Raw genomic sequence first — 20,044 nt, 5'->3', positions numbered from 1 at the left:
TATCGATGCTTTACAACTTTGATGAGCAGAAAAGCATATTAAAATGCAGACATCGAACTAGATGGGCTACAGCAGCAGAAGATTACACTGGGTTCCAACTCTCTCAGCAAAGAACAGGAATTTCATGCTACAATGGGTACACATTAGACAGTGTAAATATTGTTTGTATTTTTCCAAATATCTATCTATTAAATATTTTACATAAATAGTTGAATTATTTACAGTGACAAATAAAGACAAAAAAAGCTAAATGAGTGCAAGTTCCATTTTATTTACCATTTTATTTACAGAAACAATAAAATATGACACATTATGCATTATTTTGAGTATTTCTTTTTATAGAATTTTTGAGGTCACTCTTTGATATCACAAAAATATGTCTATGATAACTTAACTCTTCAGTGCTCTCTCTACGCTCACAGATTTGGCGAGTGATCGCTTTGTTCCTGTGAAAGATATTTTGGAGTGCACGGTTATAGGAGCCATATTCACAAAGTCTTATCCCCTGAGTTATTTAAGAATATCACAAAGTAGTCACACACACACACACACACACACACACACACACACACACACACACACACACACACCAAACAACAGGGCTAGAAGAGAAGAAGATCCAGAGAGGGCTTGCATTTTTTTTTTTTTTTAAGAAGTCAGATCTAATGATGAGAAACATCAGCAGTAGCTCTTTAAATAACTCCTGAGTGAACTCTTGTGAATAATGGCTTAACTTTTGCTTTGTTTCTACACTTGAGGACTCTGAATAAAGGTGCTAGTCTGGCTGATAAATGTGTGAGAGTTGTATGTGCTGTTGTATGATTTTGTAGCAGACACTTGCGCATGCACCGGTCTGCACATCCTAGCCACAAGATAAAAACATTAGGCTTTGCACTTTAACCAATATGAAGATGATATGCAAACTGCCTCTGTGAAGATTAAAGTGTACTTTTATTTCTTGGTCACTCAAATGACCACAATAAATGGTCCTCTCTTAATATATTTTTCCAGCCGTCAGATTAGTAAACTGCCCTTGGTCATTTCTTATTTATAATATTTCCAGTGTATTTAGACTGGGTTGTCTTCTCTTGCTATATGACAGGCAGTGTCTGCTCATAGCTATATTTGGGTATGTAATTTAGGCTTTACTGGTGCAATCATGCTGTTCTACTTTCTCTCTTTAGTATCTCAATAATTGGGTCACTGGGATATTAAGTGTCCTGGCTATTCACAACGGTAATAGAAATTGCAGAAAGAGTTCACAATACAGGACACACTCTAGAGACAGTAGCCAGAAATGTAGCTCATTAACATAGCTTACTGTACTTGTGCCTTTGCCTCCAGAGAAGAATTTATTCAAGGCATGTAATTCTTAGTTAGCAAACTTTACTTTTACTCTTCAGCAAACTAATTTCTCTCCTCCCAACTTGAAAAAAATGCCTATCTATATACATAAGAGATTTTACAATTTCATACACTTAAATAGTTTTAAATACAGATCAAGTACATTTATAGTACATAAAGCATTTCGATACAACAGCTTTGCAATTTGGTCATAAAAAGAATCTTTTTTTTTTTTTTTTATGCATTCATACAATCGTCTGCTTATTTCACTGGAAAAAAAAATGCAACATCATCTTATTTAGTTTTGTCTAGAAACCGAAAACCCTCAGGCCATTCTTTCTTACAAGTATAATTCATATGATCCAGTATGAGTGCTATTCATTGGTCATTAAGTGGGAATCAGCATCTAGTGTTGTAGTTGGCTTGGAGTTGTTAGAATCATGGAATTAATGTCCTGGTAATGTTCTTTAGTTTTCTTCATACAAGAACTTTGTATACAGGAAGACACGCAATAGATGCAGTTCTAAAGTTGGTGTATTTATGTGTATTACATTATGAATTACATACATCTATATGTATAGTTTTGTTAAAGGGACATTCTAACAATCTAAGATAATATAATTAAGAGAGACATTTGTTAATATTAAAAATAAACAAAATCTACAGTGTATGTTTTTGCCTTAGTGTTAGTAATATTTGTAAAGATAAATTACATATTAACGGTTTTGTATAAAGTGCTAAACTTTAGATTCACTTACAAATGAAGTCATGGACCAGCACACTATATTAATGCTTCTGGAATGGCCATGATGTCCTGCCCTGCAGGACACCATCTTCTCTTATTTCACAGTCTTTAATCATTCATTATAAAGTTTAAATAACTATGTGACTTTTGGATGTGCCACTGTGGGCAGGCCTGAAATAAGCAATGAACAGTTATGTAAGTTATACTGTTTTTCAAATAACAGAATTGAGCCTGCACAACAAAAATCTCCAGTATTGAAATAATGCCTCGTGTATTTTCCGCCTGGAGCCAAACACTCTAGTTAATGCGGATTATGAGTATATGACTGTTTTATTGTCTGGAGAGTCAGCCTGTAACAGGATTTAGTTTGATATAAAAAAAAGACAATAGTTAAAATAATTTAATTAAGCAAATATTATGTTAGGAAGGTGTAAAACCTTTATCTCTTAGTGCCATTTCTAATGAAAACCTTAAACACTACATACTATAAATCTCTGCTAATCCTCCGTTATGAGGATCTCGTCTTAGCTCACCCACTCTCCCTTTAATTCATCCACCTAAGCTGCTAGAACAGATGACAAGTATTAAAGTGGAGTTAACTGTGTGGTATTTGTGGTGTCAGATCTTGCTGTTTTCCAGATGTGAGTCAATGTGCTTGATCAGAGCATCATCAGGGTAACCAACAGGAAAGATGAGTTGACACAGAGGGCAGCTCCTCACATCACTCTCCTCTTCTGTCTCTATCCATAGCTGTAGACAGAGCACAGATATGCATTATATAATAAATGCATTGCACACACTAGTATAATATATTGTATGAAGATGATAATTTGTATGTTTTTAAATTCATTTTGAATTGCTGTAAGACTTTAATTCATTTATAAAAGGGTGTTTATTCATTGAAGTTTAAATTGCATGAAAACCTATTCTAAAAATATGACAACGTCATGTATCAATTCTATAGACAAAGATACTCTAGTAAGAGTTTTGTTACAAATGAAGTTTTTCTGAAAAATCTATTATACGCAAGGTTTTATTAAATCATTTCAATTGTGAGTTGTCAGTATTAAGCTTACAATATCAGCTGAAAATGAGTAGCTGCAAGGAAAACTGGAGCACTGAGCCAAAGAAAAGATAAACTAGCACAGAAGGGCATCTTAAGCCTAGAGCAAAGTACACGGTTTCAGCCACAGTCCCAGTCCCGGCGTAGTCTGGGGACTACACCTCCCAACTCAGCTACTACTAGTGCAGTCATATATAATATGTAAGGTCTATTAATTTTTTTTTTTTTTTGCAAATGATTGTGTAGATTTCAATATTTCCAAGTATGCTTGTTTTTCATTGTGATAATGTGCATAGTGTAACACCCCTTGAGATTATTGAACCCAGTGTATCATCTGTTGGAGAGAGAGAGTGGGGGCAAAAATATGGAGAGAATATTTACACCTTAAAGAACAGTAATATTACTTATATAAGATGTGAATGAAAAATTGTCAAGCATATACAGATTTACAGATACAGTTTTTACAGCAAAAATAAAAAAAAAAACAATTGCAACATAATTCCTGTATTATAAAATTGTTGTGTTTCTGTTTACTTCCTATATACTGCAGCCTGCCACCCAGACAATATTTTCTGTACATTTTCTGTTCTTTCACCACACAAAATAGTAAAACGTTTACATGAAATGCAGCTCTTGCATTTATTTTTGCAAGACAGTCACACTTTGGCATGAATGACACTGTGTATTATGTGTGTACAATGCATGTGAATGATCCTGTAGTTTGCCCCTACCCCCAAAAAAGCACCAAACAACTGGTCATGTGCCATTTCTTTCATGCAGTGTGAAAAGGAGATGTTTGGAGTCATCTAGACATTTGTTATGAAGATTTAAGTGATAGCGGTGTAACATGTTTACAACAGTAGCAGTTTTCACAACCAAATGGATTTTCGGTGCAGTCTGCAGTATAATTAGGGGGAGTCCAGAGGGAGAGGGTTGAACATGTTTTGCGAAGTCTCAATCGGGTGCAAAAGGTATGAGAACTTAAAATAAGGAACTGTTATCATTATTATAGAATAATGATATATTTGAATGTAAAATAATATGCCTCTTTCAGATATAAAGGATTTTAATTAATTATTATTATAAAATATTTAAGAGGAGGAAAATGGTTAACTGTGACTAAGAGGTGCTGTAACTGTAAATCTGTAAATATACTTTCAAGCATGTACAGTACCAGAACAGGAACCATTGATTTTTGGCCTTTGTACAGATAAGGTTTAGCAGTATAAATGTAGGTTAAGGGGTAGTGGTGCATGGTTCTACCTGTTTCAAAAGACCAAACCTGAATTTTACATGGTGTCAGACAGTGACTGGTTGCTCACTTACATTAATGGAAGGCCAGGACTGGGCATGTTCTGCATGCAGGAATCCAGGTGAGTGGCAGCTTAAGGTGTTGGGCCGAGCTGGGATGGGGAAGGCTGAACAGGAAGCAGGGCCTCTCATGCTGGAAGCAGGGCCAGTAGTCCCCAGTGTCCGCGGGGGACTGATAGGATGAGGGCAGGTCCACTCTTCCTCATCCTCTGAAGAGTGTGGTGGCTGAGGAGAGGTATGTATTGTTTTTGGAGAAGGCTGAGGCTCATAATGCAGATGTGACAATTCTACATGCTGGAAAGAGAGATCTCTGGTGTGTCTCGGTGACTCAGCCATACTTCCATCCCCTGCTATGGTCTGAATCCCAGGCTGGGAACCTCGCCTTTGGGCAAGGATATGGCCATGCTGTTGCTGCTGTTGTTGCTGCTGCTGTTTGTGGTAGCTCTCAATGTAAGGACGGGGCTTCGGTAAAGTTGAGACAGGGTCGAGGGTGAATCTTGGTGGACGCTGATAGGCCGAAGGGTCTGCAACCTCTGAATAACTGCGGCGGCCCTGGAAACTGGCTCTTAGGTGCTGAGTAGGTGGTCTGCAGGTGTATGAAGCTGGGCCATCATTAAGTTCAGCTAGAGGGGAGCGGCGGTGCATATCCGGCGAGAGGCGCTGCAACACTGGAGAGCGACGCTGCTGAATAGGAGAATGGTGCTGTGGAATAGGGGAATGACGCTGTTGAATAGGGGAATGGCGTTGCTGGATGGGGGAGTGTCGTTGTGGAACAGGCGAGTGCCTCTGGTGAGGTATAGGAGAATAGCGTTGAACTAAAGATAAAACATACAACAGAAAAAAGTTAAAGAGTACAACACACTTCTTATCCTAGCCATATGCCCCTTTTCTAACATTTTTTTGTTGTGTCCTCTAAGACTGTTGTCTCAGATTCACTGTAAAACTTCCAGGCAAAAACACTCATAAAAACCTATTATTAATATTTGTATTTATTTAAAAAATAAAATCTTTGAATTCACTTACATTATCCCACAGTAATTTTTATCGTTTATAGGTGCAAACTAAAGGCCCTTAATATCAATGTATTACTACCAAAACCAGTCAATGTTTCAAATGTCAGGACTGGGACTTAAAGAAACCCTGCACATTCTCAAATGTGTAAAGTATAATTACAATGACTCATAAGACACATAAAGCACTCTAAAGATACACTGATGTCTTTAATGACTTCCCCTTGCTCCTGTGTTTCTTTTTTTAGACTTCATCATTTTTCCAAATCATATGTGGGTGAGCTTTAGCTTTACCCATTTCTTAATAACCTTTACACATTTGACTACTACAGGTGGAACAGCAGCTAGTTTCACTTATATGGAAAATTCATAATTGAATTCTTCAAATTCGTTTTGATCTGACTGAAAAGTGACAATTGAACCAGAGACTACCAATAACCTACGTGAGGCTTCCTGCTAGGGGGAGATTGCAATCAGCTATTGAGAGAGCCCCATCACATGCTTTAAATCAGTAGAAGTTTTTCTCTATCTCTGCTTCTGCTTTTGGTCTATTTTTTTATCAAAGGGGAAACAGCATTTTTAGTTGTGTGGTTTAGTGCAGAAGTTTAAACAGATAAAGAGTTAGTTGTTTATGCTTTCAGCAGCAGGCTTTTTTTTTATCAGTAAACAGTTTATAGAAATATATCATCTTAAAGCAGATCTAATAGAACGATCATATTATATTTCATGTTCATGAGTGTGTTAGTATTATTCAAGTCAATTCCATTTTATTTGCATAGTAGAACAGACATTGTTACAAAGCAGCTTTACAGAAATTATTAGGTAGGTTTTTTTTACTATGATATATCTATGATATATTTACACAATTCTCTTCTAAGAGTGCTCACTGAGCACACTGATGGTAGAAATACATGGCTTGGCAAAGAGCATCATCTGTTCTTTCACGGTTTTACCCGGGCCACAGTGCACATTAACGCTAGAACGCTAATGAGTTTTGATGAGCATTTGGTACCTGGGCTAGTGTCTTCCTGTGAGGCTTTCCTCAGGATCTCTGTCTGTTTGCTGCTCAGTGCCTGCAGTTTGCTAAGCTCCTCTGTCAGCTCAGTGTAGGCCAGAGCCAGATTCACTCTGAAAGAGAGAAATGGGGGTGTATATGGTTGAGCTATGCATCTTTGTGACTGCAAGGGATCATGTTTTATACATAGCTAGTACTGTATGTTTATTAGTAATTGCAGAAATCAAGTAGGAATCACAATAGCTCTGGTGCTAGCACGCACACACAGCCACACAGACAAACAAAACTGATTCGACTGATACTTTTTCCATGGCAACCAAGCAGCTGCACAGCTATTGTCAATTTGCTTAACATCTCTGTCATTGTCAATGCAGCAGCAGTGCAAATTGCTGAACATAATTCAGGTTACAATTCTTATTTCCATTTGCACTCTGGTATGCTGTGCTATTGTTAGTCTCCCCACTGATACCTTAATCATATTTCTTTTGCAACATCTTAATCCAAATTCATTTGAATAACCTTTATTATTAAGCCATGCTACTTTTTGGTGGTGACAGAACAAATAACACTCAGTTATTTGTTACCAGTTAACCGCTTAGTACAGTGTATATTAAAATGAATCACTATCTAATTTCTAGTCTAACCCAAAGATGCACTGCAGATTAGGCATAAAATGACTTGTCATTAAAGAAAATTAAAAATAAGGGGGGGGAGTTTAGAAAAACTGCGGCAGATTTAAATTCCATCTGTCATCAGATCGCATTTATCTGATCACTTCCAAACCAATTTTGCACAAACCACCAGGGCTTTGCAATAAAAAGGCAGTTCTCTACTCATAGCTCATCTGATGGTGTCAGATAAGAGGCAATGGGGAGAATTTAGACTGACTTGGCATGTAAGCAAGTGCAAGCAAGCAGAACAGCACGCTCTTCCAATCCCCGCCCAAACCCCCAACCCACCCCATTTTCCAACTATTTTCACAGTAGGTTAATTAGAGTAGTTGAGAAACTCTTCATTATGCCACTATAACCAGCTGCCAACATTCTCCTACAAAGCATTTAACTCAATGAGTTTGTGCTACACTCTTTAACTAACTAAGCACCTTACATATTCATGAGTGTTCTCGCTCCTCAGAATAGTAAAAAAAAAATGCAACACTCCCCACCAAAAAAAACAATAAAATACCTGACCTAAAAGAATACGTGATGGAGAAAGTTAGGGAGTTTAGGTACAGGCAAACATGCATTTTTATATTTAAGAGTCCCCCCTCTACTTATGTAAAAGTGTCTCAAGCATTCTAGACCAAAGCTAAATATCATGAGGAAGTGCAGGACAGAACAAACAGCAGAGGTTACAGAAAACCATCCCACATATAGAGTTTATTGTTTCAAAAACACGTCACATTCTAATCAGTAAATATTGCATAAATGAATTCTGGTTCCTGGTACAAGTCCTGCAAGTAAATAACATGTAACCTCTTTCCTTGTTTTGTAAGCTGTAGCATTAAAGCTTTACTCTTACCGTAGTGCTCATCACGTCCCAGCCCTCCTTCCCTGGCCATCTGGGCAACTCACATGCCAGTCTACACACTCATGCAAAACGGCAACGGTCACGGACAAATCTTTCTTGTCGCTACAGGTGTCTGACCAGAAACTCATTCTGTCATCATACTGTCTAGAGTGAGACACTCAAAGCATCTGTGGGGCTCATTGCTTAATGTTTTAGACAAAGTGTGACTTTTCACACTTCCACACACACAAACACACACACGCAAGCATTTACTGACATCCTTTTAAAAGTCTCACTTTTGCTTCACCTCTAGCTTAGAGCACCTGGAAGTCTTTGAAAGTGTAAAATCTCCTTCCGATATACATGTAAAATTGTGCACTGCAGAGGAAGTGAGTATGGTCACAATACGATTGCGTGCCAACTTAATGCATCAAACAAGTGCATTGTGTACAGATAATCTATACCATATAAATCTATATCATATAATAAATATACATTTTTATAACAAAACGACTCTTCACGCTTATGTATGTGTATACCCACATGTGCACATGTGTGTGCGTGTCCTGCTTTGTGTGGGCATGCATGTTTATGCGTTCTGGAACCTTTGAAACGATATGGATGAGTCTAAGAATGTATGTGTGTGGGAAGGTGATTCATGAGGGCCGCATGAGCTGTATATGACCTTTGCTCTGAATCAAAAAGTTAGAAATTTTGTTTACTTGATACTGACAGATGTTGCATAGCAGACTGCATATCTTGCATTACTGAATAAAACATGAATATCAAATTGTTCCAACAATCTCAGTTAGCAAAGCCCACACCACGATCGCTTCACACACCAAAACCAAGCACTTGTGACAGCCTAGTTGTTGTTATCTCATACTGGAAAAAGAACAAATACAAACAGGACAAGAACATTTGGATGATAGAAAACAATATTCGAGTTGTGTGTGAATAAAATATTAAAAAAAGAACTCATTGTCTTTCGAATTGTTCAGTAACGTTTTTTTTTTTTTTTATAGTCATGTTTTTAGTGATTGTGTGTATTGACAATTTGTATGAGGAGAGCCTCTGATGTATTTAACATAGTAATAGATTGTGAAACATAATGACGTGCTCTGATGCCATTTATGTATCTTTAGAGGAAATTATACATATTTGTATTATTATAAACACACAAGTATCTCTTTCACTCAAGTGCAAACAACTTCCTTTCAGAAAAACAAAATGGGAATGCATCATGAGGAAGTATGCAAAATATGCTGTCTAAAAAACTTCTTAATAATACTCTTCGTTTCAATAGAACTTTAAAACATTTTATAAATGTCATTATAATTTTTATGATAATTTTTTTATTATTATTATTATTGTAAAATTATTATTACAGGATATATTATTGTAATAAATAAAAGACATGCAGTAGACATATATAGAAATCATCTAGACCAAATAAATATACCGTCAATACAATAAAAGAATAACTCCAATAACTTTAATCTTACTGTGTTGACAATTTTAGTACAGTTTACAAATTTTTCCTCTGATAAAAAAGTGATAAAACAGTGCTGCAGCAACAAATAGATTAGGATTCCCGGCAGTGATTTTTGTGTTTTAATATGCTTTGTTGTCACATAAAAGTTCAGTCGCTTTACAGGAAAATGTTCACTTCAGTAACAAATCTTTTAAACAACTCTAGCTTATCACCAACCACAGACCACAAAAAAATTTCAAGGAAAATTTAAAAAAATACAGATGGCATCAAGCTTTGGCCATTTACATTAAATGGTAGCACTTACAAGAACTGGCTCTGCGATTCAGACAGAGAAGACGAAGAGAAAGGGGAAGCCGACTCAAAATTTTGAGGTGAGTGAGGTGGAAAAGGAGTGGGTTTCTAACTACACATCTCTGTCAAGTGCGTACTTTCAATTTTCTCATATTTTCTCCATCAGCCAGCATATGCCAAATGTTACAGTATGAGGAGAAGAACAGAGAGTGGAGGAGCCCAGAAAACAACTCTGTTGGAGGAAGTGATGACTTATTTTTCTTTTATTGTGCATGTATGTAAAACTTGAGGAAGTATATGAATACACTGATATGAGACACTGCAATAAAACTTTAACTGGTGCTTGGTGGATCCTTGTCAGAGGCCATAGTGCCCTCTACTGCTTAAAGTAACATTCAGTGGGTGTTGCAGAGATTCTGACTAATTGTGAAGGCTGTGCACGACTGTGAATGCCATGAACAGCAAACGATCTGAAATAAGAATATGTTTGTACATAATTACTTACTGTTCATCTCCCACCTTCTTAATCCATTCCATGTCACACTGGGCACAAGTGGAGTTCACATCCTGCAGCATATACAAACCCAAGAAACACTTGTCACTGCCACATGTGCAACATATTGACATAAATGCTTACTGCAGGGACAATGACCTTGTTTTGATGAAACAGACAGAATACAGTAAATGCTGTATAAACTCTACTTAATCTTTGCTCAGTGTCTAAAATGTGTCTTCCATATCTCTCTCAAAGAAAGAAAGCATAATAGGGCATGAGTTATAGTAAAATAATAACCAGTGGGTTGGTGTATTTCAGCCTGAAGCAAAGTGGAGTCACTTGTACTACCCTGAAATTAATTATTTTCCAATAAGAACAGGTCCAGAAGTGTTTTTCAATACATACATTTTTTTTCCCCCCACATCTGTAAAAAAAAGTCTTCCTCTTACAACTTCAGTTGTAGCAATTATAACAAACATGCTCCCACACCAGCTTTCTTCCCTTCCCTATTAAAATTATAAAGAGTAAAATACATCTTGTAAAGCTCAGACATGCAAACTCTACTGTCCTAAATAGTCTTCCTTGGTGGAAAAACTTGCTGACTGTTACAAAATGCTGAAACTGGAGACTCCTTTCATAAATGTTCAATTTAGAGAGAGCTTTACAATAATAATTATTATTTCTACAATAAATACGACCTTTTAAATGCATATTTTATATGTTTATTATTAGTTTTTAATTAAATAAAATGTGTCTACTGTGAAAGCTGTGCAATGAAAAATAATTAGCATGCCGCATCCAATGAGAGTCAAGAAATTGTCAGCCCTGTGGCATTAAGTATTTTAAAGAGGAACTTTCAACTATAAATAGAAGTGAAAAGGAAACTCTGAAAGCTAATAAAATAAGAAAAGCAGAAGTAATGTTTGTTTTTAGCATTTATGCAAAACATGAGAAAGGATATGAATATTTTACACCACTATAGTGAAAGGTTGATAGAGGTTTAAGCAAAGTCTTTCATTTGTAGGAAGCCTGTGGTAAAAACTGTTTAAAAGCAAAAGACTGAAGCTGTGATTCTGGTACCAGATGGAGAAGAATTCTTTATTTACTGTTTACTGACCTGTTGTCTCTGGCTGTTCTGAAGTTCCCTTAGCTCTTCTTGAAGTCTCTCGCATTCAGACTTTAGCTCCTCTTCCCTCTGACATGCTCCTTGGGCCTCATGCCGTGCCCCTTCTAGCTCAGCCTCCAGACGCTGCAGCTTCAGGTCGGAGAGAGTATCCAGACTGCGGGAGCTCTGGAGGGTTAATGCTGGGCAGTCTAGCCCTCGTGTGGAAAAACACAAAACGTACTATTTTTAACAAGCTATTTATAAATGTCTGAAGAGGATGTTCATTGCATTTTTTTTTAATATTGATGTAAATATAAAGAAGCAAAAAGAGACATGGATAACTGTTTATAGTGGATACAAATGTACGGGATGTTTTGTAGATATTTGGATTTTTATGATTATTAAACTTTTTTACCTAGTAGAAATAAAACATGTCTAAGATATTATCAGTAGGCACAATTCTGATTTCAGAACAACTTTATAGACAGTATATTGAACAAAAATCCACACTACAGAGAACAAATACGATGGTGATCCTTAAATCAGCCGCTGACAGCCTGTAATCTCATGTTTGATGTCCAAACAGGCTTTAATCCTTCTCCAGCTCACAGCCTACTTTATCAGCATGTTTATACAATTTAACAAACAACTGGAAATCCACCGTACATGCTGATACCTGTTTAAAAAATCAAATAATAACCCAAAACCTGCAGTCACTTTAATAAGTGCAATCATCTCCCGTGAACACAAAGTAGCTCCCACAGTGCTGGATCCATGTAGAGGGCAGTGGGCCAGCAGGGCCTCCTTGTTTTGTCGTGCCAGGCATGACGACGTGCTGATGATGATGGAGGATGGGAGACTCAGGCGCATCCCGCACTTCTCCCCCAGCGTGGGTGCTGTGATTCAGCTGCTCGGGAAGAAACAGTCCTTGAGCAAGCACCTATTGTGATGGTTCAGCAATAAGCGAGCATGAACTACCACACGCCTACGTACACGCCTACATTACCGCAGTATTTCTCTTCATGCTGGACATCAGTTTATATGCTTGCAGCCAAGAACTCATTTCTCATTTCTCATTTCTAGCAAAACAACAGCTTTTCTTCATGTTGTAAAAATTGGATGAAATGTATGCTAAAATACAGCTTGCATTTCTGTATTACGCTGCATGAGTCAGCTTCTGAGAGAATTCTCCCTCCTACAGGCCAAGCGACAAGGCCAGGTTTATGACCAGTGCTGATTTGTGTACTTCTTCTATCTCTTGAGGCTTGTTGTTAACATAATATGTGAGTGGTGTGAGTGGGAAGAGCTGCTCCAACTGCAACCAAAGAACATTCTGGTAAAATGTTAATTAATCTTAAAGATGAGGTTGGAAGTAACTATATTTATTTTTTTCTAGGAGCTCCAAGGTGTGTAATCCAGTGTCACTATTTACAGTGTCACTCTCTCTCTCTCTCTCTCTCTCTCTCTCTCTCTCTATATATATATATATATATATATATATATATATATATATATATATATATACACACACACACACACATCTGTCTGTAATCTGTCTGTAATTTTTTTTCTTTTTTTTTAACTAACATATGAACCATAGGACTCTGTATATTTACCCTAAGGTAGAAACTGCCAGTACTGTCAGTGTGGTTTGTGAATTCCTGCTCTGACAGTTCCTCAACCTCTTATCACATGGTGTGCAGAACTATTTTGAATCCTACTTTGCAGGGTTATTATTTTTGTGACCCATGTGACCCAGAACAGGAAACGACTACAGACTGCCTGTTTAAAAAGATAATAAAAGCAACCAACCAACAACCGACAAAACAATAATAAAATCAAATATAACTAAAACAAACAAAATACAATTGTGCACCTGTATATTTAATATGTTTAATACTGATTATTTATTCATATTTTGTTATATTATCACTACTGTAAAGGAGAATATGGTATAAAATAAAACACTTTAAAAAGGTCTCAATGTTTTCATGGTATTTAATTATTCTAATGATAATTGGCTAAAATGAATTACTAACAGCATGTCTCAAAAACAGCATGAGAAAAAGTCTTTCTAGTCTAGTTTGCAGTTAGAAGCATTAAATGGATTTTTGATTTTCACTTGTGTCAACACAATAAGTATGTGCATACAAAAGGGCTTAAACACTCACACACTCTCTCTCACACACACACACACACACACACACACACACACACACACACACACACACACACACACACATTGACTCACTGTGTGTGTCAGGACTGGCATGGAGCTGCAGGTACTGCATGTCTTTGCTATGCAGTTGTGTGTTGAATTTATGTAGAGAGCTATCTCTCTGCCTCAGTGCAGCCTCCAGACTGTGGATGCGCTCCATGTGCTTCTCCACCAGAGATGTCTTTGAGACAGAAAGTGTATATAACATACAGAGACATATAATAAAAATAATCAAAGAAATGAAGACAGACTATTAACAGAAACAGACCTAAGCCATTGTTTTTCAAATGTATAATATACTTTAAAGTATAACAAAAGAGGAGCTGGAGAAAATGCAACAGCTGAGGGCTAACTGAGTGTGAGTGTGGCGAGAGGCACAGATGCTCTGACGCTTGCATTATGTAATTTACAAAGCTGGTCTTTTGTCCAAAGCCAAACATGAAGCCATTTGCGATGAATGATTAATTTTGACAGCATTATCATACACACACAGTTAAGTATCTTCAGATTCTTGGTACACTGGAAGTCTGAGACCAAAATCTTTTGGCACCTCTCAGGTCTGTGCCCAATTAAGAGGTATGCACTGTGCAGATTAATCAAGCAGACACCTGGTTAAATTAAGTATTAGAGCAGATGCCAAGTCTACTTATAATTCCTGCCAGTGGTGTCTGTTGCCAAAGTTAGAAAGCATGAGTTTTGTATGAATGTTTTATTGAGCACCAGTGCTCAGTCTCACCATCTTGTCCAGGTCTCGTTGGAGATTAGTCTTCTCCATATGGATCTTCTCATAGGCCTGAATGACATCTTCCAGCTGCTCCTCCCGCTCTTTACTCTTTTGAAGCTGCACAACACACACAAAGCCAGGCCTCCGTTGTGTAACAGGAGCAAACATGAATATATTCCAACTGAACATGCAGTAACTTAAATGAATTCCAAACCTCTCTGAAAGCCAGCGTCTTGCTACCAGCTTTAGTGTTCATCCTATTTCAAACCTCTCAAAACTAATCTCTTGTTCCTACGGATAATGGTGGTTTGTATCAGGCTCCATTAAACCAGATAAAAGCAATTTATTTTAAAGGGTTTTACAACAGGACCCAAGACTAGCTTGCCAAGTCTAGCTTGCAAATCTCTGGGTATGAGCAAAAGAAATAAACATGCAGGAAAAGAGAAAAACGCAATGGTTGAGACTGGAATAAAAGACGAAGGTCACTGTTGCATAATAAGAAAGGCAGGAAGGTGAGAGATAAGGAATGCAGTCATACAAACATGTACACCAGAAAAATGCCAGAAGCTATTGGTTGCTTATGGAAACCGACAGCAGCTTTTATTAATTGGAAAGCAGTCAGAAGTAGACAGAGTTGCAGCAAATGAGCGATCAAATCTTTCTATTGCTGAGTTTCCACTTGCACGAAAGCAGACTGAAAGCATTGAAACCTAATTAAATCACAAAGATGGTTCGACAGTTACTGCCTCTGCAAGAAGGTGGACAAACAGACAAACAAAACCGTGTTGTGTTACATCATAAACTTCTCCTCTCACCTCATGGGTAAGAATGTTGATTCTCTGTTGCAGATTGCCATTCTCAGACTGGAGCAGGGCCGTATCGTTGGGCTCAAACGAGCAGTAGGAGTTCCTGTCCTCGCCAAAGTCATTGATCATAGGAAACTGCACACAAAACACATTTAAAGTGAGAGTGTATTGTTTAAAATCATAGGCAAGGTCTTATAATCAGATCCTTTACATTTCAGGTTGTAAATGTTATATACTCTGCAACTTGCCAGTCCTGGGAATAATTGTTGCAATTCAAATGATAAAGTTAAATATATCAATGCACAACTGCCTACGGCCCTTAATCTGTAATTTATAATGTTGTATTTAGACATTTACTAAAAATGTGACAGCATCGAATAGAAAGGATCAAGAAAAATCTTAACAATACACTACTTTCATACAGCTTAATATTGAATGGCTGTTGAACGTCATTTACATTGTAATTACAATCTAGAAATTGGAAACACAAAGCTCCGATTAGTTTTACATTATCGCACTGAACTTTGTTGAAAAAAGTCAACAATTCTAGCTAAGCAACAACAATGACATTTAAAAGTGTAACAAAAAGATAATGATGCATTTTTAATTACATTTAAGACAAAACATGGTAGAAATCCCCCAAAAAAGCTACAGATATTTCTTATATAGCCAATTTATAAGCTAAAAACATCTACAAAGCTTTGTGTTTAAGATAGAGATAGAGAGAGAAGAAAAAAGATCAGTAGACACGTAAAAGATAAAGACATAGAAGCACTAGAAGCAGAGTTGTGTGTGTGCATGTGCATGCTTTTGTGTGTGTGTGTGTGTGTGTGTGTGTGTGTGTGTGTGTGTGAATTGGCCTGTCACACATCACCATTTTTACTAGTACATTTTTATTATTTGTGTAATTCAGATACCAATTATAGTGGAAAATGCATTACCCATGCTAGATAATGATTTCATCCAAATATTCAGCTCATATTTTTAAATGGCAGGTGATATTTTGCTGGCTAGTTAGTGACACAGCTAAATACTGCAAATATCTAAATGTCATCTGTAGTACAATATATCTGTGTATTTCAGAAACTCTTCATTCCAAGGATTGTGCATTTTATTCGCAGGGTTTCAATCATGTTCTAAAAGATTCTTGGTTGTGCCACACTTACAGACCAACCACTTTTTTCTCCAATATATTTATTTATTAATTTTTACACATATTAGTTTTGTGCGTCAGCACTGAAAGACAAACCCTAGCGAAAGAGATGACTAAGAGTTTACATCACACTCTAACTCAAACACAACACACTCATTTGTCACCTTGTCAGAGCACCTTGTTCATTTCACCATGACACAAAATGCATTTGGAGCTTTAAAGAAAGAAGTGTGAATTAAATTCTGTGTGTTTCTCCACGGAAAACTGAACATTGTGAGGTCTGGACAGAGCGCCATGTCCCTGAAAAACAGCTGCTGTTCAGCACCTAGCCCTGCTGTCACACCTACATACACCTGCTAAAGAAGGAGTGACTCAAAGAGCTATAAATGGAGCACACTTTCTCATTTTGACCTGCATAACAAAAACAACAGTGTCTTTTAGCTCATATACTTTTGCATATAAACTGCTCTTGTCTATATAGTCTTGAATGTGCAACTGGGAGTTGTTAGCACATTGTATATAGAACTGGGCAGTCTGGACAGAGTATAGAATCTGACAGGAAGAGCAGACTGAATGCTCCAGGGAAGAGGTTAGCATGGATCATGGTCATCCAGCAGTGCTGAGCGCAGCAATATTGCTTAGCATTGTGCTACTAAAGCACCAAGAAGATTAATGATGCAATTACAGACAGCAAGGAAGAGGCTCAATTTTATTGGGGGCATGTTGGTTTAGGATGATCAGAACTGGTGCACAAACATACTGTGCTCATGTATTTCCAGCAGAGGCGGGTGGTCAGGGCCAGCAAAGTCTTCTCTGCTGGCCTAAACACTATCAGAAGCACTAACCTACATTTACAACCTAAATTCTAATATTTGATCCATGAAATGGTATGATTTTTTTCCTAATAGTTTATTCTCTTTATTTTGTAGCGTTTCTCTTTACTGCACATATGTGGATGTTAGATTTTTTTGTCCAATCAGATTTTAGACTTTATGTGCTCCCATGTCAATCTTATCTGCCCAGGGCCTTCAAAGTCAGTACTGCTGGCCTTTTTACCATAGAGAATATTATCAATGAGTCTGTTTCTTTAACCAATCAGATTTCAAATTCGCCTTACATGCCCAGAATAGCATATGCAGTTTTCCGTCCTATGATTGGTGGGTCAGAGGAAAACTGTTACAGCCAAGTTCGAAAAGGCAAAACACATATGTAGCGTTTTGCACAAATTAATACATCTGAGTTAGACTTTTTTTGCCTACGGAAGAAATTGATTTGGTCACGGACATTCATAAAAATCAACTTCCAGACCAGTGAAAACGAGTGGTACCACTGGCTTACAGCCTCTGGGGAGCGGTGCACATTATGAGTCTGCATCTCTGGTGAGTAGGTTGTATTTTATTTCATTTTGTATGTTTTTGTCATGTTATTAGAGATGATGTTCCAGATGATGTAGGTGCACAGTTGCGGTTGTAGTGTAGAGGTTTGGAGCTTATTGCTTTAGTAAAATGGTATTCAGCCTCCATATGTGAAATGACTCTCTCTCTCTGTAAAGCCACACGTTGTTATATTGCGTTTTTGTATAGTATTGATGGTTTCTATAATCTATAATCTAAAGTCCTCACTGAAGGCCCAGGTACCAGATGCAAAGCCTGCCACTGATTTCCAGGTTAAATGAATGAATAATATTAATAATAAATGGGCAAATTTAAACATTGCACTTAATGATAATAATAAAGAGTAATAAGCCTTTTGTGTTTTCAGTGTGTTCCATAATCAATTTTCAATTAATATTTCTTTACAGTGTGTGAGAGTGTGTAAATTTGGATTTATATCTTGGTGGTGAGGATTTACATCTGATATGTGAATATCTGAGAGTTTGTGAAGACATTTGGCTGGCTTCCAGTGCCAGGTTTATGCTGCAGGACTATGATTCCCATGTTTTTGCAAATGAGTCATATTCCCATTGATTAGCATTTGTATAAAGTCTCACCACTGAACCAAAGACTCATCATGCACCACATTCAGTGTTTCTTGTTTGTCTGTTCATGTTTGTCATTGTACCCTTTCTCTACATTTCATGTTACAATTTTCTTTGTCATATCATTTTGTGTTTTGTTTCAGTGTGTTTATACTGAATCTGTTTCTGTCTGGTTAACGTGATGGCATCAAAGAAAACACTTTGTTTCTGGAAAAAAAAACTGCAGCTTTAAAGAAAATTTTATTTTATTCTCTTTGGTGACTGAAATGAAGGTTACAGTTAGATTTAGGTGTAGACAATAATTAGCTAAATTAATATTTAGAACTAATTATTTAAAGGTCCTCTCAGAAAATAAGTGACAACAGTGTGTGTGTCCCATACAAAAAGAGAATATTTTCATTGTATTCCATTAGGTTTATTTATATATGTATATATATATATATATATATATATATATATATATATATATATATATATATATATATATATATATATATATATATATATATATATATATATATATATATATATATATATATATATATATATATATGTTTACCCCATATTTATCAATGCATGTGTCCACCCTCATGCCCTCACCCATCAGAAAAGAAGAGTTGTTTGATAAACTACCAAGCTCAAAGTCCAGCTGGGTTATTAATAAAGCTCTTTTAAAGAGCACGTCTGGATCTAAGCAGTGCTCTTCTGAAGCTTGGTTTTGTGATTATTAATATCTCCCACAGAGCTAAACCCCTCAGTAACAATAACCCTGTTCATTTATTTCGCCAATCAAAGTGCTCACTGATCACAGCTGCTCCACCGGGTGAGTCGGCAAGTGAAACTGACACCTGATAATCTTTCAATTTGAAGTCCCATATCTTGAGGCCGGCTTTCCTCTGAAACTACATTACCTTTATCTCATAAAGCTTCAGCTTCCTTTTGATGTCAGTGTTCTCCCTCTCCAGGCCGGCCAGTCGGGTCTTGATGTCCTGGTAAGCGCTGATAAGTGCAAAGTGGGAGGCAGAGTACATATCCTCAGGTAAGGGTGAGCCCGCCCAGCAGCCATCCTCCTTCATTCCCTCACTTCCTCCCAGCAATCCCAGTTCCCCTCTGAACAGAGACTCCATCACTCACTCCTCTTCCTCAGCCTGGCACAGCAATACACAAAGAAATGTATCTGTGTTGTTAAGTTGCTCACTCTGGCATGACTGTATACATTTTGGTTTCAGTTCATTAGCAACAGTGGCTAGAATGCTGCCCATGCAACCCTCTAACCTGTGTTACACATAACCTTCCCCAGAGATGGGCAAATCTGTAGGCCTTCAACCTGGGTGGATGTTGTAAGAAAGTGCTGAGGTTACACAATCGGTGGTTGGGTCTTGATTAAATATTCAGTAAAGGCAGAACTAGATAAAAATAAGGATTCCTGGCCATGCACAAGCTGGTTTGTGGTACAATGCTGGTTTACACACAATAGGACTGAAAGCTCAAAAACAAATAATAGAAATATAAACAGTGTTACATAAAATTTGACATTTTGTTTCATAACAACCACCAGAGGGTTCAAAGAATGATATAGTCATGCAAAATGTATGGGTTGTTTTTATTAACTGACATATTCATCTTTTAATATTGCACTAAAAACTAGCATTGTTAACAAGTTAAAAGTTCCAAAGTACTTTGAAAATTTGGAGGAATTCTTTGTTTGACTCATCTGTTCATTATTGGTAAGTCAATAAAGTAATATAATTAGAGAGCACAACATTACAAAAAAAAAAACA

At 37.0% G+C, this 20,044-nt stretch overlaps 1 protein-coding gene across 2 annotated transcripts in view; it reads right to left on the bottom strand.

Moving 5' to 3' along the window:
• Positions 1–251: 251 nt before the first annotated feature.
• tbkbp1 (TBK1 binding protein 1) overlaps positions 252–20,044 on the bottom strand; it is a 41,350-nt gene continuing 21,557 nt past the window's right edge. For both annotated transcript variants that reach the window (XM_046854470.1, XM_046854471.1), the window contains exons 2-10: positions 19,175–19,411; positions 15,142–15,267; positions 14,339–14,443; positions 13,636–13,783; positions 11,397–11,599; positions 10,289–10,350; positions 6,486–6,601; positions 4,479–5,278; positions 252–2,839 (exon numbers count right to left, since the gene is read on the bottom strand). In XM_046854470.1, coding sequence (XP_046710426.1) covers positions 2,708–2,839; positions 4,479–5,278; positions 6,486–6,601; positions 10,289–10,350; positions 11,397–11,599; positions 13,636–13,783; positions 14,339–14,443; positions 15,142–15,267; positions 19,175–19,390 — 1,908 coding nt within the window. In that variant the 5' untranslated portion in view covers positions 19,391–19,411 and the 3' untranslated portion in view covers positions 252–2,707. The remainder of the gene's footprint in view (positions 2,840–4,478; positions 5,279–6,485; positions 6,602–10,288; positions 10,351–11,396; positions 11,600–13,635; positions 13,784–14,338; positions 14,444–15,141; positions 15,268–19,174; positions 19,412–20,044) is intronic.

This window comes from Silurus meridionalis, chromosome 7, assembly GCF_014805685.1.
Source record: "Silurus meridionalis isolate SWU-2019-XX chromosome 7, ASM1480568v1, whole genome shotgun sequence".
In the NCBI taxonomy this organism is placed as follows: domain Eukaryota; kingdom Metazoa; phylum Chordata; class Actinopteri; order Siluriformes; family Siluridae; genus Silurus; species Silurus meridionalis.
This window is presented reverse-complemented; position numbering and strand designations above follow the sequence as displayed.